The sequence below is a fragment of the Anser cygnoides genome, chromosome 3 (assembly GCF_040182565.1).
Source record: "Anser cygnoides isolate HZ-2024a breed goose chromosome 3, Taihu_goose_T2T_genome, whole genome shotgun sequence".
Lineage (NCBI taxonomy): Eukaryota > Metazoa > Chordata > Aves > Anseriformes > Anatidae > Anser > Anser cygnoides.
The window spans coordinates 46,645,042-46,670,881 of record NC_089875.1 but is presented as its reverse complement, the minus strand read 5'-3'; the positions used below and the strand labels follow the sequence as shown (position 1 = coordinate 46,670,881).

General features: G+C 35.9%; 1 protein-coding gene across 28 annotated transcripts in view; it reads left to right on the top strand.

The window, feature by feature from the left end:
- Positions 1 to 25,840, top strand: part of AFDN (afadin, adherens junction formation factor) — a 130,257-nt gene that overhangs the window by 44,962 nt on the left and 59,455 nt on the right. For 22 of the 28 annotated variants that reach the window (XR_010830301.1, XM_066994094.1, XM_066994110.1 and 19 more), the window contains exons 7-15: positions 1,716 to 1,827; positions 2,206 to 2,373; positions 4,109 to 4,153; positions 10,176 to 10,270; positions 11,068 to 11,330; positions 13,956 to 14,025; positions 16,152 to 16,267; positions 23,301 to 23,362; positions 24,232 to 24,437. Coding sequence is in view for 27 of the 28 variants with exons in the window: in XM_066994094.1 (XP_066850195.1) it covers positions 1,716 to 1,827; positions 2,206 to 2,373; positions 4,109 to 4,153; positions 10,176 to 10,270; positions 11,068 to 11,330; positions 13,956 to 14,025; positions 16,152 to 16,267; positions 23,301 to 23,362; positions 24,232 to 24,437 (1,137 nt within the window). In the remaining variant the exon portion in view is untranslated. The remainder of the gene's footprint in view (positions 1 to 1,715; positions 1,828 to 2,205; positions 2,374 to 4,108; positions 4,154 to 10,175; positions 10,271 to 11,067; positions 11,331 to 13,955; positions 14,026 to 16,151; positions 16,268 to 23,300; positions 23,363 to 24,231; positions 24,438 to 25,840) is intronic. The other 6 variants (XM_066994117.1, XM_066994104.1, XM_066994112.1 and 3 more) reach the window with 2 other exon arrangements.

Below are 25,840 nucleotides of genomic sequence, written 5' to 3'. Positions count from 1 at the left end.
AGTAAGTGACTGGAAGAACGAAGGGATTAGTGCTTTTGTGGCTCTTCTGTAACTTCACCAGTTGGCCATGGCTGCTGCTAGTTAAGCCAAACACCAGTAGAGGCGTTCATCCATGTTCCAAGGCAAAAGTAACAGCAGGGTCATGTTGTAGTCCTTGTGTTTTTCTTAGTCATATGTCCTCTAATTTCAGTGCATCTGCGTTTACTTTGGGTTGCTCTCTAATCCAGCATTGGTCAGCCCTTCAAAAAGCATGCTTGTAGTATGTAGCTTTTGGTTTTTAACTATTTAAATTCAGTCTTGAGGGCTTTGCAATTTTAAAGTAATTACTTATTGTACAAGGCTTGAAACACAATGTTACTTTAATAGCAATTAAAAATTCTCCTGTAGGTATAATGGATTTTAAAATCTGAAATGTGAAGTAGGAAAGAGTGGTTTGGCAAGATAAGATTCGAGTTCAGATGTGTTTCTGTTTCCCTTTGGTTTTATAAATTTTAATATTTTCCTGAATTTTGTAATATGTTGTCTATTTGAAAATCTAATTAAAGATAATGTAATTAGACCTATGTTTAGCCAGGTTTTGCATAGAAGAGGTTTTAGGGAAAGGCCAATGACTCAATTAAATACTTTTGATCTTAAATGTACTTGTTTCCTGCTTGGAAGAAGATGAAAGGAAATTTGAGGTGGATCTGTGGGAACTTAGTTAACACTGCAATGGGTGTGGAGAGGAGGTGACAAGACTTAGAAGCCTCTTGAGGGCTGCAGCACTGTAGCATGCAGCAGCAAATACTTGCCTTACTCAGAAGGTGTTACTTAGGTCATAGTTCAGAGATTGAAATAATTTTAAGTAGTTTGGAATAGAGCTGTCTATGAATTTAAATAACATTGTTAGGATCACAAATGAGGTAGTAAAGTGTCTTTTAATTCAGCTTTGAGAAATCTATTTTTAATTTAGAAGCTAGTCATGCACTGTAATAATGGCTGTCACTGGTTTTATGCTTTATCACTGTAGGGAGCAGTAATGCAAATGTGTATGAAATAGCAGGTTGCGTCTCCTTTAGAGTCAAAACTAATGAATCAGGGTTTCCCTCTTCCTCTGCCTTGTAAGGATACGGCTATAAAACGTATTAACGCTGAGGTTTGTTTCCAAAGCACACTTATTTTTGGTTCTTCCTCGTAGCTAGACAGCATAATGCATTTGTCAACTGCTCTAGTCTTGCACTTGTTCTCTGTGTGGACCAGGTGAAGGTTAGGTACAACAGGATACGGGTAGTATCACAATTTCTAAGGGTTCTTGCATGTTGCTTTAGTGGAATGGCTTTAGCAAAAAGAAAGGCTGATTCCCATGTGTAAGATGATGAAAGAAACTTTAGTTCTGTTTTTTAACTATCCCCTCCATTGATGTTTCACTTTTTTTTTCTCTCTCTTGACCATTTAGAAATTATTCTAATTTTGTTACTGGAAGATGGCTTTGTGTAGCTTAAGTGTAACTAGCTTTCCTTTGTTTTTTACATATGTCTGGTGTTCTGGGAAACGTGGTTAACCGCAACAAAAGGCAAGAAAGAGTTAGAAGCAGCCTTGGAAAGCAAAATGCATTCCAAGTTACTTACTTAATTTGCTTTATCTCCTGATACAACCTGAATAAATAGGAAGGTGTACCCCTGAATAATCCCAGTGTCTAGTAACACCTCTGAAAAATGATAATTGTTCTTTTCTAGGTCATGTTGCCTCCTGGTGCTCAGCACTCTGATGATAAAGGTGCTAAAGAAAGTATTCTAGATGATGATGAGTGTCCACTTCAGATATTCAGGGAGTGGCCTAGTGATAAAGGTATGTCTGAACAGCTTTAAGAGATTTTTGTGTATTGGGTGCTGTAAGCCATGTCTGTGGACCCCTGTAAAGCAGGAAATGCGAACATGTATTTTTGAACTGATTTGTTTTCACATGCTTCTAAGGATTTTATTTATTGACTGTTTTATTCAGTACTGGCTATAGTAGTAAATCTTTAGACAGTTTTACATTTCATCCTAAAGTTGTAAAATTATCTGCTATAGAGAAGCATTAATCTTTTAAACAGTTTTAACTTCCAAATAACTACATAAATGAACTTCGTAAGCTGAAAGTAATCTTATAGGACACTTTAAAAATGAAAAATGTTTAGATGTGTTCATTGATAGTAAGACTCAAACGATGTTTAATATGTTTTAGGAATACTAGTATTTCAGTTGAAAAGGCGGCCTCCTGATTATGTCCCAAAGAAATCCAAGAAAACAGCTGATGGAAAGCCATTAAAGGGGAAGGACAGAGTTGACGGGTCTGGCTATGGCTCTTGCCTTCCTCCTGAGAAACTACCATACTTGGTAGAATTAAGCCCAGGTAAGAATTCTGCTTATCTGGTAATCTAAATTACAGTATTTTGTAGCCATTTAGACTTTCTGAAAACAAGACTTTCCTTGAAAGCAAAAGTCTGATGTTGCCAGTGTAAGTGAATGTCACTTCAGTTCTTCTCATGTCAGTTTCTGAATTTGAAAATCTAGAGGCAGAGCTGCATATTACTGTAATATTGAAGTACTAGTAAAAAAAAGTCTAGAGTAAAAAATATGAAAGGGGGGAAACATTTAACTAAGACTTTGTTAGCATTGTTTCAAACGCATATGAAGTTTTAAGCGTTTCAAAAAATAAACAAAAAAAAAAAACCAGTCCTTCAGTCCTCACCTTCCTTTGGATATGAGGGTTTAAAACTTGATAATTAGTAGAACAGTTTAGTACGTTGTCCTGGGATTTAAGATGAGTAAGATTCTACCTTACTGCTTTCTTGTATCCACCACTTCTTATGGAAGACGAAGTGCACAGAGGCTTTGCTTTTTGAAATTTTTACTTTAAAAAATATGCATATATGTACGATTTTCAAACGCTTAGAATCTGTCAGTCCCACTTTTTGTTGTAAATATGTCTTTTTGGAAGGGGAGGGACAGAAAAGCATTGCTTAACTGTGATTTATCTTATGTTCAGAAGTATACTGCAGCATACCTAATAAGTTATATCTGACAGTGCTATACATTAAAAATACATGTTTAGAAGGACAAGCACATGAATGTTTAAATGGAACACGTGCTAAATAAAATTGCCAGCCTATGTGAAATCTTCAAATCGCTAGCAAGTCTGTGCTTTATTTTAGACTTCATTACAACTCTTTTTGCTGCTTTGTAATTACAATTTTATGATCTAGGAACATCTAGAGGAGCTTGTTTATAACACAACAACATTTAAAAACACATACAACTTCTCTTAATTTCTACTGTCTTCATGTTTAAAGGTTGGACCTGGACTTTTACTTTTTTGTGATTTAGTTACTTGCAGCTCTTTTTTGTATCAGCTCTAACTTGGATACACTCGGGTGTATCCAAACAAGTGATTCACAGCTTTAAGTTTGGCTGCCTACCTTTCAGGAAGCAAGGTTGAAATTGTTTCTGAAAATAAGGTTGCTCTAACCTTTTGTTTGTAGTTCTGATTATAGTCAAATAGTAGGGGGGCTTTTTGTTTGTTTTGTTAACAGACAAAACTAGCAGTGCACAGTATTAAATGCAGTTTGTATTGTATTCTAGAGGCTGAAGTTAGATTCACATGTGAATATTGTGTTTTTTAATAATACTTTCTATTGATGTTGTTCTCTGTTCTCTTCATGGTCCTAGTTGCTTTAGTATTAAAACTCTGTGCCTTGGCAGTGGAGCAAGAAATCCATTCACTGAGAAAGGAAAAACAATCTGAAATGACACAGGTGGCAAGGCTATGCACTGAGCCTTTGCACATTGCCTGTGGGACTGACCTATTGTTCACATTTTTCTTCTAACAGCTTGTTGTCGCTCTTCTAAACAATAATAGAAATTGTTTCATCCAGTAGCTTTGTAGTACTGATGTCTTTATATGCTACGCAGTTTCTAAAGTTGAATGAGTTAAATGCACTTCATCCTTTTAAATTGAGTAAGTGTCTGGCTACAGTTTCACCCTTTCCTGTCTTTTCTTTTCCTGCCTTCTTCCGCATGTTCTGCATGGTATCTGTCCTGCTGGTGCTGCCTTCACCTGGGTCATCTGCATGTGTTTCTAACCCCAGGGAGAAGGAATCACTTTGCCTACTACAACTATCACACTTATGAAGGTAACTCTATATTTAATACTTTTCTCGCATTAGTCACTAAAAACATCACTGGCTTTAAATCTTTTGTTTCTTTTTGACAAACGAAAGGCTATCTTGCTTATCTTTTTTCTTTTTTTCCAAGGGACTGCTTCTGTGAGATAGTTACGTCTTGTCAGGTGCAATTTAATTATTCTGTTTGTGAACAAATATCAAGTAGATTATTAATGTGCTGCTATCCAAAGAGCTCAGCCTTCCAGTTAAGATTAACAAATTTCATAGAACATTCTACAAACAGTATCGTGGTAAAAGAAATGGTTCTTTGATCCATCTGCTTGCAGAATTCATAGTTAAAAAGTGAATTGGGTAAGTGGCATGGAACTGTGCTCTTCAGTGTTTGATATGCTGGTGATGTAATCAGTGATGATTTTTGTTATAGGAAGTGGTGTTTGAACCAATGGAAAATGCCCTCAATTTTCAATTTATTCTGTGGGGTTCCATAGCATCCTTTTGTATCTCTAACGTCTGTTTTGTAGTGTTGTCTAACAGCGTACATCAAAGAAATTTAGCCACACTAGACAGCTGTCTTGTTAAATTTTATCTGTAGCATTTGAAATTTATAAGCTAACCTACAAATCATCACAGATCTTTCATTCTCCTTATAGGTAAGTGTAATGTACAGATATATCCTGTTTTTGCCAAATAGACAAGAATACAAAGCCCCATTCTTCTTGCATTAGGAATCAAGATGGTGAAATTTCTACCAAAATACTATTTCCTTTAATTAGCTTTTTAGCATCAGTTTCATCTTTTTTATTGTAGACTGCTATAAAATATCGTATATCTGTTGATGTTTCTCATCATTTCATGGCTGTGGGGTACAATAATGGGCTTAAAGAACTCTTCTGTCCCTCCTACTCAGTGCTCAACTCTGAATTCAGACTTCTGTTGCATTAAAGTCGTTACTGCAGAGAGAGCAGAAAAGTTTTGGCAGTTTGCTGAACTAATGAACATAGGTTTCTTTGCAGGAACACCTGACCATTAAGTAGAAAGCCCGGCATTTAGTTGTATCTCACTGGAGGGGGAGAGAAAACAATTTATTTTGTCTTATTTTGAAATAAGACAAAAGACACCTTATTTTGAAAAAAAAGTTCTTGGTACTTTAGAGTCTCTTTCTTCAGAGCAGTGCATTTCAAGATATTTGTATTTATTAGAGAAATAACTCCTGTAGAAGTGTGCTCCCATCAAAACACTGGACATCTCTGTTCTTGTAGAAGAACCTGGCAAACTTCAGTTTCATACCCTGTGCTATTGTACTAATTCAGTGTGTTTGCTACTGGGAGTATATCCCGTTTTTCTACTTCCTCACAGCTGCTTATATTGCTGGTTGGTTTTATGACTGTTTTATAGGCTGAAGATCAAATTCTGCACAGTACAGCAGAGGATGCACTTCAGTAGCTTGTGTAAATATGGCAGTTGGCAATTGTCTCTTTGTCTTTCAAGTCTTGTAAATTAACCAAGAAACATGTCTGATAGTAACAGAAATAGACTGAAGTGAGCAGCACTTTGAATGCTGCACTTTGAATAGCTGATACTCTCTAAATTATCTGAATATGGCTGCTGATGATTTCAAGGATATTATTAACTGCAGTTGTTCAATTACAGTATTTTAAGGGTGAGAAAAATGACAAAAGCCTCGGACATACATCCTGCCAGCCTAAAATAAAAATTGTAAAGGATTTAAAAAAAATCCCAAACCTCTAAAACATTTTTCTCTCCCTCATCACAAAAAAAAAAAAACAGCTCTGAACTGTAGAACTGACAGCAATGGGAGATGCTGAGAACATGCAGGTATAACAACTAAGAAAGAAGATTTACAAGAAGTTGGCAAAGCTTGAAAGCCTTGGCCAGAGCAGTTTCCCCAGCCAAACCTTCTTTCTGAGAACAGAACTGCAATAACACTTTTCCACATTACTTTTAGTTGTCTGTCGCATTCCTCTCTGAATCTTCCTTTACCACAGATGTTGACTGTTGGCTCTTTCTGGTAGCAATGCACATCTTGTCTGAAATTCAATAGCGCTCTTTATATCCTGACTTTGGCAAGATACTTTAAATCTGCCAAACCAATCTTTTAAACTTCTTAGAAAGTGCTAAGAGTTTAGATAGTAATTTATGCAGTAAATCTCATACTTTTTAAATGCAATCTTAAACAAAGTTTTAAGTACAATCCCTGTGGAAGTATTTCTGCTCAACTTTGGGCTCGTTTATTTTCTGAGATCTGTTTCATCATTTCAGTTAGTCTGGTTTTAAGCAGTTACTTCTTTTCCTCAGCATTGTCTCAAGCACTGGATTAGCAAAATCAGTTTAAATCATCATCCGTGTAGCGTTCACCTTTTAGTGGTGAATTACTGCACCGTAAAAGCTATATCCATGAAGGGAGACCTGTATTGTACATTTCTGATCAACAGAAAAAGACATCTATGTTAAAAATCACTGAGCTGATGTACTTAACAGTGATTGCTCACTCCCATTCATTACATGTTTTTGTAGCATTGTTTGAGGTGTAGTGTTGAATCTTAACTACTTTGTCTTAGGTAACAAGTTCTCCTTTCCGATTGTGGATTACCTCTTGAAATAAAAGATTTCAACATGATACGCAGATGTGTATGTTTGTGTATCCATACTTCTGTCATGGCTGGGGGGGAACAACTTGTGAGACTTATTTCAAAGGCAAATTGTACCAAGTTAATTTGAAGCTTCGTGTCGTGTTACTAGGAAAGCTTTGTCAGGTGGATAGCTAAGTTTAATGTATGGCTAACTAAGTTTCTTGAATAATTGTCCTCAGCTTTTATTCGTGAGGCAGATGCTCCAATTCAATTTTCTGAGTTTCAAAACAAAAAACCAACCAACCAAGTGAAAACACTAGAATCTGGGAATCTGTCTTCACCTGTTTAGCTCTGCATATGTTGTTAAGTCATGGGTGTCAGAGAATACAGGTCATCCATGCCACATGTTTACTTATGTGTGCATATAAACTGAACAAGTTTGTATGGAATTCATACATTACCTTTATACCTTTTGCTGCTTCTTCTGTATTGTTTATTAATGCCCATCTTTCCTGAAGACTTTGACCTGAAAGTTTGAAAAACTTCTGAATTAAAATAAAATAATTAATTTGTCAGATACAAACTCTAGATGTATGTTTCCATTATCTTTTTAGCTCAAAAAAGTTACCTCCGAATTCTGGACCTTAAGACATATGACTGAGATAATATGTCTCCTTTCTGAACCAGCAGAAGTCTTGTAGTTTGTCCCTCAAAGGCTAAGAAAAGCTTACTTGGACTTTGATGGCTGGGGAGCATGGACATTCCTGCAGATATAGCAGAAGCTGTTGCCTGCTGTAATACCTTTCAAACATTTAGATGAGCTTCTAGCTGTTAAAAATCAGGAAATACAAGGCTTTACGCTGTTGTATAATAGTCTTCCTACCTGCATCTTTCCCCTCTCCCAGAGCAAAATGGCACTTTCTTAAAGACCTTTTATACTTTGTGTAACTAGTGGTAATGCTCTTCAAGATAACCTTTTACTGTAGAAATTGTTTTACTGATGGATGGTTACTTATGTGCTCCAGAAAGCTTTCAGTAACTCCTAGATTTTTTTTCTCATCATCCTGGGAAAAAAGAAAATGTTTGTATCTAGTGCTGTAGTTTCTAAAGTAAGGTGGTTTGTTTCATTTTCCTTTTGGAGTGGATGCTCCAGAGAAACAAGTCTTAATTTGCCTCAGCAGAAACATTGTGGTACTACGATGTATTTCATATGCAAAAACAAACATGCAACATGCATCTGTATTGAGGCTATATGGTGGTGTGAAATAAACATTTGTTAGAATGAATTTGGTATTGATTGATTATTCACAAGTGCTAAACTCTGGGATGAGATCCAGAAGTTATCTCAAATGAACACTGCCTTACATAACACTTGTCATGCTTTTAACAATATTTCAGAAATCTGTAGGAATACTTTAGAACTTACTGTTTTTTAAGATGCCAAAAATGAAATAATAAGAGGTGGGGGGAGAAGTATGTTTAGCTTAGGAGTCAAACCACTACTGTAAAGCCTGGCCTCTAATTGGTATATAAAGGGTTTACAAGAAAGTGTCATAAGAAATTAAGAACAAAATCCCTAGGTAACTAGCCCTGAATTTTGTGGCACTGACTTTGAAATTCTGGTATTTTTGCCTGTAGGATAAATGTCTTTTGATTCCAAACTGAATTTTCTATCTTCTGGGTGTCATTTCAGTTAAACTAGAATGCAGGAAGAAGGAGGAAATGTTTTGGATTATAAATAAATGAATGAAAGAGCCATTCTAGGCCTTGACATGTGAGTTTTGAAGAGAGAAACTAACAAGAGAATTGGGATTAAGTGGCCAAATACATTCAGTAACATATTGCATGTCTGCATTTGGTGATGTTGAAGGTGTAGGTATATAATTTCTGCGTAGCATTGTGAAGTATTTAAAAACCGTACACAATTGCTGCAGATACTGTTAGCATTACCATGTTTAGCGTACGGTGTTACTAGCTGTATGTTTCTAGAATCAAATACTGAGATTACTAATCTGTGGACTATCTCTGCCTGATGTCTTGATGGCCCATTAACATCACAACACCCACAGAAGAAGGTTATTGTTAGGAACACCCATTACACTTCTTCCTGTATTATAATTTAAAATCCTGTTGGTGATTCTGTCCCCCTCCTTTCGCTTTGTTCTGTTTTTTTATCCCGTTGCCTTTGTATATTCTACTTGTGATCAATGTAAAGTTCTTAACTGTTAATTCTTCTCTGTGCTGTTGACTCTTAATCCATTTAAACAGTTTTCATTGAAGGATGGATCAAGTGCTTCATAAATTAAGTGAAAACTTTTGATTAAATGCCATACATTCTGACTTTAGTAAAGAGGTCCTGGTAGTAACGCTGGGAGTTAAAAAACAGATTTACAGAGGTTCTCTTTATGTTGACTTTCATTTAAAATTGACTAGTTTAATTTTCAGTTGACTAGTTTCATTTAAAGTTGACTAGTATTCTACTGAAGACAGTATCATTATGTGGCTTTAGTAATACTCTCTAATACTTTTTTGGGGATGACTTTAAACCATTGCTCTTGTCCATAGCTAAGACAGTCTTTGCCTTGCAGCCTCCCTTTTTTTGCATCTTCCCTTTGGAGGAAAAATTTGGATGGAAGTGAGAAGTGACAGTATTAGTTTAGTGTCTGAAGTATTTTCTGGGAAGTGGGGAGGATTTTACATACATGCCAAAACCCATCTGTTTGAGCCTATGAAGATAACAGCTAAATCCTATGCTGCATCCTGTGTATATTGCTATATTTTATTTTATTTGGAGAATGTGTATGTCTGGGGAGAGGAGGAAGGTGAACTTTGACCACATTTTTGTGAGATGAAAATGTTGATCAGTGGGATTCTAAAGATAAGGCCAAGGGTGCTACAGTCTTGTATATCAAGACTAAAGCTCTGTCATAGGTAACTTTCTTATTTATTTACAATTCTAATTTTATATCATCCTACTTCAGTATCTGTTGAATAGGAAACAGTTTGGCATGTCAGTCACATGACGGTGGATGTTGCTGATACGTGCTTTTAGTGAAATCTATAAATACTGTTATTACAGAATTCAACATACCTTATTTTCAAAGTCATTTAAAACAGTATTTGAAAACAAAATCTTAAGAGGTTAACAAAAATTGTATTGCTTAAACTACCAAGGAAATAGTTTTTCAAGGTATATTCAGAATAGTACTTCCTGATTACTCTGTTCTTTGCACTTGCAGATAACAGCCCTCTGTTGCCCGGGCTCTGTTTACTTTCCATGTTTTTAAACTATGATGAACTACTTTGAACAACCCAATAAATCTTGAATGAATGTCATTCTTTTTGAATTTTTTGGTGCATATTTCTACTCTTCAGTAAGACAATATTATTACTCATTTGAGCTTTAATAACTTGCAAAATATTTGTTGTTTGCTCTACAGATGGTTCTGACTCCAGAGATAAACCAAAGCTTTATCGTCTACAATTAAGTGTCACTGCAGTTGGAACTGAAAAGTTTGATGAGAATTCCATTCAGGTATGGAGAAAAAGCAGACTCAAATGACAACTGATCTGACCTTCAGTCAATTCTGTGTAACTGTGGAAATAAGTTAAATATGCTGTGAACTTTGAATCATGTAGTTTTTTTGTTTTTGTTTTTTAACATTGATCAGGCTTTACTATAAGGTTCATATTAATGAAGAGCAGATCAAGTTACCCTTCAAGGGTTGGAGGGCAGATTATAGTTCCAGGTTCATGTTAATGGTCATAACTCTGTTGTATTTTATATCCTCTGGCTTGCTTGAGGAGGAAAATAAGGTTTCCATTATTTTAAATGGAATGTTTTTTTAATCACTGGATCAAATAGTACCAGTACTATTAGTATTATCCTAACTGCTTAATGGCTTTCAAGTCCTAGTCTGTCAATCCCTTTGAGTGAGGTAGGATTTACTAAATGTATGAAGCAAGCATAGTTATATGAAGTTGATGCCAGGGGGTCTGTTATAGCACCCTGCGTCCACATCAGTGTGGCTAGTTGACTTCTAAGTACTTACATCATGAGATTTTATGCTGAAATAGCAAATGAAGAAAAACATAGTTCTAAACAGCATATGGATAAAAAGGTGAAAAACTTCTTCCATTAAAGGATTCTTGCTGCACATTTTAGTTAAATGAAACTTGACTGATTTTTAGTACTAAATGTTCATGTTGAATTCATATGCAAGTGGAATTCTGTTACTAGTCTGCAAATAGATTAAGCTGCAGCTTAATCTTGTTTTAATTTCTGCTGCAGTTTAATTTAATTTATTCCGTGTTAATTGTTTCTGTTTCCAGTTATTTGGTCCAGGAATTCAGCCTCATCATTGTGACCTCACTAATATGGATGGAGTTGTTACTGTAACCCCAAGAAACATTGATGCTGAAACATATGTGGAAGGTCAGCGTATTTCAGAAACCACTATGCTGCAAAGTGGAATGAAGGTTCAGTTTGGGTCATCTCATGTATTTAAGTTTGTGGATCCCACTCAGGACCATATTATTCCTAAAAGACCTATTGATGCAAGTCTTATGGTCAAAGGTCCAAGACACAAAACTGGGTGAGTACAACAACTTATTTTCTTCCATCTAAGGTGAAGGGGAGAGCTTTGGAAAAATAGAGAATGACAGCATTATAAATGGCCTATGATTACAGCATGATTTTAAATGCGTTCCTAGTAGCTGCTTTTAAGTATTAAATATATAATAACTATTTTAATACTTGAGCTCCACCTTGTGAATTTTTTTAGAATTAGCAAGTGTCTGCTTCATTATGAAGTATTCAGATAAGTTTTCCTGAAGCTCACTTTTCTGTTAAAAACAATTGAACGCGTTGTGTTAATGTATTTCAAAGCAATTCATCCAATCTCCAGGAAAAGTAAAGAGTGTGCTGATTTTAGAAAACTGTTTTTAATTTTTTCTTAGAAGTTAATTTTTAAAACTCCAACCGTTTCTATAGCACGATTACTTGTCTTCTAGTTTCTGTGTTGCAAGGACTAACAGTCCAGAAGTCCATGCTATTGCTTCTCTGTATATACATCTCTTTAACAGATGCATAATGAAAATATTGATTATGGTTTCAGTGACTTATAGCAGCTCAGGTATTCTATTCAGTGGCTATAGAAATGCTTAGAAGAAACAATCTTAAAATCAGACTGGATGGCATGAAATAAAATATATCATATCGTCCATCCTATCAGGGTCCAAATAAAGCTATCATAGTACATAGTAGATTAGAAAAGGAAAAAAAATGGTTTGGAGGAGAATGAAAGTCTCTTCTGGTTAATCTGCTGAATTAACATAGATATCTATTTTAAATATTTTTTCTTCAATTTATTTTAATGTGGAATTTTATCATACGCTTCCTTTAAAAAACACTGGAGAATTTTAGAGAAGGTGTTTTTCCTGTTCTTCATTATGAGTAAAAGACAGCTCATTCATTCAAGTCATCCATAGGCTATAATTTTTCTTGTGTCAAAGAAAATTACTGTGAGTTTTTGGAAGTTAATACCTCTACTTAAACAGTGTAGAATGTACCAAGCATGCAAAGAGGCACTTGCCATTTGGAAATAACTTGCATTTTTTTTAAAAGCCGGAGGCTGGCATGTCCAGTGATTTGCTTCCTCCTTGCAACAGGAAGAAAGCCCTTTGCCTCAGCCATACTAAAACTTGACTAATGACAGGTGAAAAAGTCCGTCTAGATCTTCAATCAAACTTCGTGTGAAAGTTCTAACACCTCTTTAGCTACAAAATGAAGGAAGCTTTATGCAAACAGTCAAAAAGTGACAGAACTTGGAGAGGGTGACTTTTGGCTGATAAGCTTTAAAATTGCAAGACAGTATTTTGGACTATTGCAGTCTTTAAAAACTCACAAGTTGATGGTCTTCCACTGAGAGCGTCTACTCCTTTTTCGTCTCTCTGAACCCCTGACTACTTGCTCAGTCCTGGTAATGAGTAAAACGCTTATTTTTAATTACTGGATTTGTTGTCCAATTTGAATGAAATAGGTATAAATACACAGTTCCATTCTCGGTCTCAGCAGCGCTAGGCTTTTTGTTACAGGTTCTGGAAACCTAGAGTGGTAGGTTGAAATTCACTGTGCAGGAACTCCTTTATTTCTCTTCAGGGTGTCTGTAGACTTGCTTTCTGGTACCTAAAGTCAGAGGGTTAATGATCTGTAAAGGGGACTTCTGTGTTACCAGAAGTTTGGTTATCACTGATTTCGTGGCTCTGCTTCCATCCAAGAAATTCTGTGACTTGTGATTACTTGTCCATACACGTTTGGGTACTTCTGAACATGAACTGCTTATCTGTAACAGGATGTCTTACATGTGTGCAAGGTTGTGTTACACTGGATGTCCCATCCCTGACCCTCACCCTCTCACTTTTATTTAGCTTTATCCCCTTGTTTTCTGTTCAGCTTACTAATGGCTGTAGGCCACTAATATTCTTGGGTTTTATGCTAATTTCTTGCCCAAGACAGATGAAATATAGGATGTCATAGAACAACCCCCTGAAAATCCATGTGCAAGTTTTAGTTGCGTTTGTGAACTAAATCTCAGATCAGGGCTGGATGTAAGAGCTGTCTGCAGGCAGGCTTCCAGCCATTTAACTGTCGTATGATGCTTCTAAAATCTTCAGTTCAGTCTACATCTAGCCTGCAGATCAATAAACAGTTCCTTTTAGAGGTTCTTATAATCAATTGCAAAGCACTGTACTACTGCAGAGCTTTGCCTGGACAGTAAAATCTCTGGCGGAGGGGTATTGCAGCTTGAACAATCAAGTTTTAAAATATTCATTCTTTAGAATAAACAGATAATAAAATGCACTACTGTGATTTATAAATGATTTACAGTAACACAGTTGTTGTACATTTAATGTTGAAAACATGAGCAAAACCAGTGTCTACTACAGTGGATATAATACACTAAAAATACTTAAGTGATTTTGGTATTTTCTCACTTGATTAGTAAAAGATGTAACTAAGAATTTGTTTTGCCAAAGATGATAATTTCTTGTCGTGTTCTTACATAGAGAATTGATACAGTGTGTTAAAAGGTGCTATTAATAGGTATCGTGGTATATCCCGCTGAGTTTTTATTTACTAATTTTAGCTGCTCTGTCCCTTGTTTGTTAAATGTTTACCTATATAATTTCTAAAGAGTACTTCAAACGTTGTCTTCTAGAGCTGTTCAGGAAACCACATTTGATCTAGAGGGAGATGTTCACAGTGGAACAGCATTACCAGTAAGCAAGGTATTATATTATAAATTACCAGCTCCTACCAATAATGTAATTTTGAGCTAGTGTGTTCTTTATTATTTATTGCTAAAGTGCTTCCAGTTCATTGTTCTCCCTACCCCATTTACTGTTTATATGGGATTAGGTATGATGTGTATTTATTATTTTTATGTATTTATTTTTATATTCATTATGTACTTTTTCTTCACCACAAGCATATTCTGTTTAAATTCAAATTGGCATTTGGTACACTTTCTGTGTCAAGAGTAATAACTTTCCTTTTTTAAGAAAGGAAAACTGCTCAAGTCTGGAATAAAGTGCTAGGAGAAATGGATTAATCAGAGGCTAATTACATGTGAATAGAGGTTCATATTAGAAATGTTATATGAATATCTCATATGTAACCTATGGCTAGCATCTGTTATAGGGCATATATAAATATGAAAGGGTGTTCAATTTTAATCTTAACTGGTCTTTTAAAATTTAATGGATGTGACTGTTGACTTCAATAGAGCTCCTGTACCCATATTGGAAAAACAAACTGTCTCTGCAATCATAGTTGTGAACATTTTATGAGGTGATGATCTCTTCTTGCCTTTTCTGCTGTCTGTCAATAGATTCTGTGCCAAAGTTGCATTTTTCCAAGAGTAAACAAACTGAGTAAAATGACACAACAGTTAATGCCTTGCTCTGATCACATGCCTCAGATGAAATGAACGAATGAATTATTTCAGCACTTTGTAATGTAGCAGTCCTCCCAGAAATGCATTTTTTGTTTCATTACTACTATTAACAAATTGAAATACTTGTAAAGAAACTTCATGATGTGGCAATATATGTATTAGTAATGCTCTGATAGCTTTTAAATATACTTATCTTCAATTTTTTTTCTTGCCACAGACTTCTGATTCAGTTTTTCTCATATCTTTATATCTTTTTGTGATAATGCTTTCTTGCATCTTGGATGCATTTTTTAACTCTGATAAGAACTTGAGTGACATTTTGAAGAAAGGAAGGAAAAAAAACCTGAAATATTTTAATGTCTCAAAATTGCTTAGAATTGGAGTTTGACATTATAACATCATCAAATAGTGCACCCCATTCTTTTCAAATTCACTATAAAAATACTTCAGTGAACCTAGGGAAGATTGGACAGCTTTTTTTTTTGAGCTGTACAGTTGGAGAATCTTGTTAAATCACTGGTGCATCAACAGTTTTCTAACAATTGCTCTTAGGATTTTGCTGTTTGGAAAAGGGATTAACAGTCGCTTTCTTTAAAGTTTGCTGAGATCTAATGATGAACAGTGATTGATAGTTTGGCATGTCAGTACTGGAAAGAAATATTTTTTTTGAATTCTCACAGTTTTTGATAGGTTTACTTGTGTTGAAGCAAGTTACTTAGTTCTAGAAATTTCTTAGAAAATGTGGAAGCACTTCATACTTTACTCATGTTTTGTTTTCAACTGTTTTATAGTGGGGGAAAAAAAGAAATTCTGCTGCTTAGAGCAGCATGTTTCTTCCTCTTCATGGTAGAATTTGACGTGTAATTAGAAAGCAGAAATCAAAAGCTTGCTGAACGCTGAAGAAGAAAATCTTGTGCATAAAAATTTGCTTGGTTTGAGTTGTCCCTTATCCTGGAAGATTATGTACTGTCTCGGTGAGCAAGCCTTTTTTGTAAGGAAAGGATAAATTACAGCCTGGACCAGTAGAGTAAGCATTTGGATAAGATGTAAATCTAATTTAAATAGCTTTAAAATCTTTTTAAGCATAATTTTTAAATCTGTGAAACATATTTAACTTTGTTAATGAGAACTTCAGATAAGAGACAATTCATTCTTAGTTTGTGTTGGTATCTATGCAACTTCTAAATAAAGATACTCACAATTTTACTTATGTTCTGGCAACACGTAAACAAATACCTGCTTTAACTGACCATTGGGATCCTTTGAGTTGCAAGAGTACCCTTCAATGTTTTTGTGATGAAAACACCTGTTTGAGTTGCCATATTGTGTGCTGCACTCCTCTGTTTTGCCATCACTTTTCAAGCCTCAAATTGTCACTTCATTTTAATAGTGCCAAGCACAAATACTTGTTAATCCAATGTTTGAATACTAAACACCTGTCCTGCTGTTTTGAATTAGAGCACCAGCAGGCTTGATGGTGACAGAACATCATCAGCATCCAGCACAGCCGAACGAGGAATGGTGAAGCCGATGATTAGAATAGAACAGCAAGATTATCGCAGACAGGATAGCAGGTAGGAACCATGTAATCTGTTACTTCTCATAATGGGGGGAAAAATTGGTGCGTTTTTGTGAAAGATCAATCAGTGTTAAAATATTTTGGGCTACCTGACTTTCCCTATGGAAAATGATATTTCCTTTAAGATCTCACTCCAAATAAAACGTAGGAGAATGTTTAAAAAATTGTATTCTTTTGTTTCAGTATTCTGTTTATAGTTCTCTTTTTGTAAAGCTTAAGCTGATAGTCTTGTCACATCATTGTTGACTTGCAGTCAAGGATGTCATCTGGAATGCCATTAATAACAAAAATACAATGATTTGATTTTTTTTCACTTGTCAGTTGCATGGTGATGTGACTGATTCTGGATAGGGAAATAGCCAAGTCATTCCTATTTTGATAACAATGTAGTTAGCAAATTGTGTAAGCAAGAATTTTAGCTACCCCTGAGTGCTTGTTGTGCAACGTTATATAATTCATAAGAATGGATAGCATCTTGATTTGTTTTTTCTGTTATAGTAGTAGTTAGGCAGATGAATGCCATTCCATTTTGCTCACAGTTGTTTTTTTCAGGGGCAAAATGCCACTTTTCATGCACTGCATATTCAGTTTGTTTCCAAAGCCCTGGTGGAAAGCACTGACTTAAAATTGTACTCTATTTTCCTGCTATTTAGTCTCCATGTGTCATAATATCTTGTTCAAATGCAGTTTGTGTCCATCCATACAGATTCAACTCCTTTTTAGACAGAATCTTGTATTATCAGAAACAATTTTTGAAGCAATGCTATTTCCTGTCATAAATAGAAAGGACCTGATGAGATGCATCCAAAGATGCTAACAGTTGGCTGATGTCATTGCAAAGCTACCCATTCATCTTTGAAAGGTGGTAGGAGAAGTACCAAATGACCGGAAAAGGGCAAATAACATACCCATCTACAGAAAAGTCAAAATGGAAGATCCAGAAAATACAGTGCAGTCAGCCTCACTTCAAATCCCAGGAAAATTGTAGAACAAGTCCTTGTAGAAGCTATTCCAAGGCACACAAAGGGCATGAAATGCATTAGCAAAGCCACTATGGATTTACCGAGAATAAAACACGCTTGACGAACCTGACTGGCCTCTGTGATGAAACAACTTGCATAGTGAATGAGAATAGAGCTTTGGGCATCATACCGTTTACTTGGTTTTAGCAAGGCCTTGATAACAATTTCCCAGAACAACCTTGTTAAGACAAAAACTGGCCGAACTGTCAAGCTGAAAGCATGATGCTTAATGGCTCAAGTCTGAACTTGCCAAACGGTTGTAATTTGTGTTTCTTAAGGTAGATATTGGATCTGATACTATTTGGTATCTGTATAAATAATCTGGATGATAGGATTGAATGTATCTTCACCAAGTTTTTGGAAGATACCTGACTTGGAGAAGCGCAAATAAGCCAGAAAAAAGCACCGCTGTTCAGAGAAGACCTATGCAGCAAACACATCATGACGCTTACGCAAAATAAGTGTGAATTCTGGGCAGGAGATGGAAAAATGCCAAGCAGTAATACAGACTGATGTCTGACCCTTTGGATTGTATCTCTGCTGAAAAGAACCTGATGGAGTCCTGATATACAAGAAGCTAAACTCAGGTCAGAAAGTGTGTCCGTGCAGAAATGAAGGCAAGCTGTGTCCTGGGCTACATCAGCACCAATACAGCCAGCAGATCAAGGGATGCATTTATTACAATTTACATGACTTGTTAGTTCACACCTGGAAGTGACCAGTTTGGGTCCCCCAGTTCAAGAAAGAGAGTGAAAAATTGGTAAGAGTCTTGTGTAAGGACATTACCATCAAGATGATTAGAAGATTGAACAAATTTGTATGCGAAGAAAGGAGGGATCATCTTTTTCAGCCTAAAGAGGAGATGGCCTGGGATCAGTCTAATCAGTCTTCCAATACCAAAAAGGTAGTTACAGAGAAGATGGGGTAGCTGTCATCACAAAGATGCTGGGTGATAGGCAATGAGCAGAAGTTGCTTCAGGAAAAAAAAATTGTCTGACTGTAAGGCAGAAAAGACAAATTTTTACAGTGACACAGTGAATTTTGGAATATGTTGCCCGGAGAAGTGGTAGAATCGCCCTCACTAGAAGTTTTCAGGATTCACTTTGACAGGATCCTGGATAACCAAATACAAAGCCCTGCTTACAACAGGAGATTGGACCAAATGATCTCTAGAGGTCCCTTTTAAACTTAGGCTTCTGTGTTACTGGTTTTCTCTGGAGTCTCATTCTTTTTATCAGAACTGACCTAAATACGAAAAGAATGACTGGGGACGCTGAGTTGGAAATTCATAGCATAGAGAGAAGAGATCTGCTCAGGGCAGATCTTACTGGTGTGTGTGTGTGTGTATGTTTTTTATATATATATATATATATATGAATACCTGATGGGAGGAAGTAAAGAACGTGGAGACAGATTCTTCTTAGTGGCGCCTGTTGACAGGACAAGAGGTGATGGGCAGCAACTGATCTACAGGAAATCCCATTCAAACCTACAACTTTTTGTGTGTGTGTGTGTGTGTTTTTACTGTGAGGGTGATAAAAACACTGGAACAGGTTGCCCAGAGAGGTTGCGGAGTCTCCATCCTTGAAGATACTCAGAACCTAACTGGACAAGGTCCTGAGCCACCTGCTCAAGTTGCCACTACATTGAGCAGACCGGTTGATCTCCAGAGGTCCCCTCACACCTCAGTCATTCCATTGTTCTGTCAAAAGAATTTCTTTAAAATCTTAATAAAAAATACAGGATTGTATATGGATTTGCGTTAGATTAATCTGCTTTTAAATTGAGCTGCAACTGCTATGATAAATGGATGAAAGGTATGGTATATGTGGTGCAAGCACAGTGGTTCAAATTGTAAAGCTTCTAGTACGTCGAGATGGGTTGTTATTATTCCCTGGACAGAAAACAGTGTTTAGAGATGTGAGTGGTAAACCAAAACAGAAAATTGTGCTTCATTCTGAATGGCATTTCTGATGATAAAATGCTCTGTAGCAGGGGCATCTTTTAGATGCTTTCAGTGAAGTTATGGTAGAATACAGCTTGGTTCTGCTCTGTACTCTTGTCAGAGAGCCTGGGCATCTTGAGTGTATTTTTCAGAATGTTTTCTGTTAAAGTTGTTGAAGATTTAACACCTCTCTAGTACAGTAAGTTGAATTATTAATATTTCAACTAACTTTTCTCTTTCATGAAAGATCAACACAACTTCCCTGTGAACTTTTTATAACCTGACAGTTCTTGGAGCTTTTACTGTTAATGTTTCTTGAATCTTAGCTGTTCATTTGTATGTGCATTATGTATTCAATTTCTGTATGCCTGCCTTTCAGTAAGAGTACTTAAAATAAGAGGATTTTCCTGCAGTATAATCGTATATTGCAAATATACAGGGCCACCTATGAGCTCTATGTTGGCTTTATGTTATTGTTTTAAAATTTTAAAATTCCTTCCAAAGAGAATGCACATACTAGTCTTACCGTTACTACACATAGTTTTTCTTCTGGTACCTATGTGTAGAAATTTTTTACAGATTTCCAAATTACTTTTAGATTTGTGATAGCTACAACTGCAGAGATCTTTCTTGTCAGCACCAACAATGATATTGTATTTGTGTGTGCATAATATGCTCATATAGTATCACTTCTATATACATTTTGATAGGGATATAGTTATTTTATCTAAACAAAGCATTTCTGTTACATGTTCTCTCTAAAATGTACTCACTGTGTTGAGATTATCAAATTATGTCAAATGAGGAAATGCTAGGCACTGAGTTACCGAGGTAAATTGAATTCTTCCCTTTTGTGGGTATATTGTGTGAATCTTTATTTAGGATTCCCTCTACGAAATTCTTGTCATTTTGTTAACTGTAAGGACAGGAATTGTGGCGTAAAGTAACTGCTGTGTTGCTTCAGTGTGAGAAGGGGGGATACCTCTCCACTGTGCAGTTCAGCCAGGTTTTTGTTACTGAACAAGTAGTCAACCCGGGTAGTGAGTGTCCTTTCCATTCTTCTTGTGTGTGTTCATCACTGCTGGTTGAAAGTAAATAATAAGGCAAGGAAGACTTCCAGTCACTTACTGAATTGGTTGCAGAGCAAAAATTAGAACTTGATTGCCTTATTCATTCATCTCTAGTCTCCAGGAGGAAGAAAAAAAATTGTAGATAATGAGTATTGAGTTAAGGTTTATAGTATGACATCCTTGTTAGAAAACTGACTTCAATTAGCATGAGTAAGCATATTATCAAAAAGAAAAAAGATAATTTTTTGCCTCAGATACCCTTCAGGAGTTCTTGAAAATGTGTTTGATTGAAATGAGAATAGTGGTGTGAAAGTGGTGTTAATGGAATGCAGACACTTTTCTGTTTCCTGATTTTTAACATGCCTTACAAAATTTATACATAGTATGCTGGCTAAAACAACCACCCTAGGACAGAGAATTTTATTCCACTACACAGTTTGTCTTATACAGTTAATTTAGGAGAATACAGAAATATCTGGGAAGTGTGTTGCTGTACTTTTTAATGCAATTTTAAAGTGTAATATTACCTGACACCATACTTACTAGAGGAAGGAGCCCCTAATACTGTGTGGCCTTGCTAGATATACCCTAACTAGACTTTGAGACTGCTCTAGCTCTGTGAAATTCATTACTTTACAGATACTGTTTCTATAAAAGCAGTAGCACAAAGACAAAATATACCTGAAAAGTATCTGTTAACAAAGCAGGTTGGCTAGCTGCTCTTGTATCAGAAGCACAGAGTTATTTTAACTTAAATTTCCTCTTTGCAAAATTTCAAGTGTTTTGTCTGTACTAAGGGAATGCAGAAAATGGTACGTTAGTTGAAGGAAACTCTTACTAAGGTGGCTAAAAGTAAATGATTTAGTGCAAAAGTCAACTTCCAAAATTGTCTGTAAGCAATCCTACACCAATACGTACCAGTTCTCTTATCTTCTGCTGCTCCCTCTCCTGTTGGAGGGAAAACTGATAATCCCGTTCCCTTCCTTTTTGCTGAAAGGGATCTCTAGCTCTTCATTCTGAAGAAAATAAAATCAGCATATGAAATATGTGCTTTAGCAGCCATTTTGTTGAAACGTTTCTGTGTCTTATTCCTATAATGACAAATGAAAGATATCTCTAGAGTTATCACTATAGTGCTATTTTAATAGTAATTACTCCTTTATGGAAGTGATTAAATTCTCAGTGAAGATAATGCACTTTCAGTGCTTTGGAGATAGTGAGAAATTAGTTCAGTTTAAATTTATAGCAAAAAAAAAAAAAAAAAGGAGAAAATGCTACAACCTAAACTCTAGCAAAGTGCTCTTAATAAGGAGTCTGCTGTCACTGTGGAAATCATAGAATCGTAGAATATCCCGAGTTGGAAGGGACCCACAAGGATCATTGAGTCCAACTCCTGGGTCCCCAAAGGGCCACACAAAAACCAGACCATGTGTTTGAGAGCGTTGTCCAAATGCTTCTTGAACTCCAGCTGGCTTGGTGTTGTGACCACTGCCCTGGGGAGCCTGTTCCAGTGCCTGACCACCCTCTGGGTGAAGAACCTTTCCTTACTGCCCAGCCTGACCCTCCCCTGTCTCAGCTCCTTGCTGTTTCCTTGGGTTCTAATTTGCCCTGTTCACTTTTGGAAGAGAAGATGAAAACAAGTGCATGCCTAAAACCCGAAATTAGATTTGAATGTCATGGAGCACATTGCATTTACGTTGCAAATTATAGGAGATTGAAAAAGCAAATACGAGGAGTTGGAAAAGCAAAAATTATTCATTTTTAAGTTTAAAAACATGTCATATCTCCTGATCAAGAAAAGCTATGTATGATGACATTCAGTGTTATCACAGTATCCTGAATGATGGCAAGCAGAATGCTACTTTTTCCAAGTTGTGATGAAAAAATGAAATACTAATAAAGACTTGCAAACAAACAAAAAATGAGATTTCAGATAAGACTTAACCATTTGAGTATATATACTGTGTCTGGATGTGTCCTGCTGTGCCTGGACACCTGTACCTTAACTTTCAGCTCCCCAGAGCTTAGTTTCACTGAGCTTTTCTTTTTATAATGTCATTATTTAAATGATTTAATTAAATTCTCTGATTTAATTTTGGAGTGTCCTGTCATTGCTTTGTGGAATAACTAAAATCTTTGCTTGTTTAGACTGATTTCTTAGGACTGTGAGGCTTGTGTAATCACTCTATATCCTTTTATTTCTCAAAGTTGCTGGGGTAAGAAGAAAGCTGCCTATTGGGTTAAATATGGTTAAAAATGGCTACCACATGGCAAAGATGTTAAGCTTCTACATGTTTCCTGAAAGTAGGTGCCTGACTACAGAGAAGAGCCCAATTAATTCTTTTGCTTAAGGGAGAAATGAAGCATGTGCTTAACGTTTGAAGACACCAGAAAAATCAATTTTCTGTTCATTTTTTTCTCCTCTTTGAGTTCTCTGATAGGTGTTGGTAGAAAAGAACTCTGCGGTCAGTTTAAGTGAAGAAATAGTTCTGGGGCTCTTGGAATGACTTGTGTTTCTTAATGTCATATTTCAGCAACCACGTTAGGATAGGGGCTAGATTTTTCTTCCATTTCCCTGCCAGAAAAAAGGATGAATAAGTTGACCAAGTACTTTTTTTTTTTGCTTTTAGTAGCAGAGCTGGTGCTTCAGGTGGAGTTTGATTCACTTTCTTTCATGTGTTTATGAATAATTTGCTATTTGAATTCTGTTGATGGCAGATGGCAAGCCGATCCTATCAGTCTTCCACGGAGCACAAAGGAGGGTGTTCATTAATAATGCAGGCTCCACAGTTCAAGTCTGTATTGTGATCTGTTGTGTTGTGGGCAAAAGTAGCTTGAGTGATTCTAGAGAACAGGTAAAGGAAAGGATTGTTTTGGGGAAAGCTGTTGTGACAGCAATTGGAAACAATCTATTTGAAATCTGTTGTTTTACAGTGAATTTAATATCACCCATGTGGATTGTTTGATTCAATTTTTGTCTTCTTTCTGTAGATCTCAGGATACCCATGGACCAGAACTGATCCTACCTGCCAGTATTGAATTCAGGGAAAGCTGTGAGTACATTATCAAGTTATAAACACTTACCTGTTGACGTGTTCTTCTGTAGTCTAATATTTCAGTTTAAGAACTTAAAGGTAACTTAAGTGAACACTAAAAAAAAAAAAAAAGATTGAACAGATGATAGCCTATCCATTAATATAATTGATTTTATTGGGGAGGATGAAGTGGTACTGAAGTAGTCTCATGCATATCTTACTCTAGTTGCATTTCAACTCTTCATCTGCAGATATTCAAACCTCACTTAAAGAAAATAAAATAAAATTTAATCCCACCTCCCAAAGAATAGATTGAATTCATTCTCTTATATAGAGTTCCCCATGCCATGAATACTACATCAACATGGATCTTGACCAAGATATATATATATAAAATCTAGTGAAGATTAAATTTTTGTTTAGTACTTAGATTTTCATTATCCTAGCCCCCCTATTTAAGGTCTCAGATCTGGTAGAAAAACACCATATCAGAGATTGTCCAGACTTCAGATATTTGAAACGAAGTAGATTTGTAAGCAAGCAAAGACAAATTTTTTTTACTAGTTTACAATATCCTATAATAAGGGAATTTTGTTAAAGTAGATGAGAGAAACCTTGCATTTTCTTGTTTCTTTGAAGATGCAAATTTTCAACAGAGACAGAAAATACTATAGAAATGTTTCCCAGTGATCACACTTTCTAGCTTTGTTATTGTGCCTAAGTAACTGTAGCACATGAGACACTTAATTTAGAATTCCTGTATGTTGCTTCTCTCTCCCTACTCTCCTCCTCAAGAACCTTCCACCACCAGTTATGAAATTGTTTTGTTTAATTTTGTTCCAGTCTTTGGCTTTATGGCATGTTTTTATTTTCTTCTTTCTTCATAGCTGAAGATGCCTTTTTGTCTGCCATTATAAATTACACAAATAGCTCAACAGTTCATTTTAAGCTGTCACCTACATATGTTTTGTACATGACATGTCGGTATGTATTGTCAAGCCAGTACAGACCTGACATCACTCCTACTGAGCGTACTCACAAAGTCATTGCAATAGTCAACAAGATGGTGAACATGATGGAAGGAGTTATACAGGTGAGTTTCTTTGCAAAAACAAATTTTGGAATTAAATATTTTATAGATAATTTGTTAATCTTCTTAGTCTTTTTCGTAGGGTTTAACCTATTATTGGTAAGAGTCAGACTGCACTGATTTCCCGTGTGAAGATTTGTTGTGTGTCAATGACTAATGTGAGCTGGAAAAAAAGCTCTCCTGGGCAATGTGGGAGGTTAGGGAGGGACTGTTGCTCTGAAGACATGTTCTATGATAAGAAGTTACTCTTCTGTTTTCTAGAAGATAAAACCTTTGCAAGCATTTCTTGTTGCAAGCTCTTATGAAACAAGTTGGATGTACTTATTATTAATAGTGAATGTTTGCATTGTTTGATGCTTGAAAGTAATATATTCAAAAGAAAAAATAATCCTGAATTTTTATGCTTGTTACTTTTACAATTTCTGTAATCACAAAAACGTTAACAAAAACGGACTTCTTGAACCGAGGTAACATAATTGCCCTAGAAAGAGAAATGTAAGTTCTCAAATGTTCCAGTATCTTATGTTTAGTGTGGTGATACGCAAGAGTTCCACAGAAGCACAGAGGGAGTTCTGTTTCCTGTACAGGATTAGATCCACTGGTTTGTCTACGAAACTAGACAATACCTTGCATTATTGAAATGTTGACAAACGTAGGGGTAATTTCTTAAGAACGCAAAGTTATTTCAGATATCCTTTCTAATCCGTTTTTTTAACTTCTTTGTCTGCAAATTTTCCTCACAGGAAAAAATACAAAAGATGAAAATACATTTTTGAAATACATTTTTATATTTATTAAAACATTCATTTGTGGCAAAAAATGCTGCCATAGTAGCCCATATAGAGCACGGACCCTACTGTGCTAGCCACTGTACAAGCATAACAAATATATCAATCCTACTGTAGAGAATTCACTATGCAAGTGTTGGAAAACAGGTTGACTAAGGGAAAAGAGGAAAGTAACACCAAAATAGTGGCGCGAATGTCACAGCAATCGCAATCTGTTCAGCTTTTGTTCAGGTTTTGGAAAGGTTTAGTGGAGTTTTCAGGAGGGAGGATGTTGTAATTAGGTAGTTCTGTAAACAGTTGCAATAGGCTCTTACCTTTCACAAGAAAGAACGGGAGAAAATGCCGATGTTGAAGACATTTCACAGTAAGAAAAAAAAACTAGACTTTGTATATGCTGGTGTTGATGAGAGGTTAAAGGTGGTTAGAATATGAAGTGAAGAACTGGTACACTACTTTGAGTGTTGATGCCATTGTAAATGGATATTTGATTAAAACTGAGATGGTGTCAAAAGTTAAAAATTCACTTCTGCTGTACAAATGATCTGCTTGTGGAAGAGTGAATTTGTTCAAGCTGGAGGGGAGATTATGATAGTAGTGGAGAATAGAAAATGCAAAGAA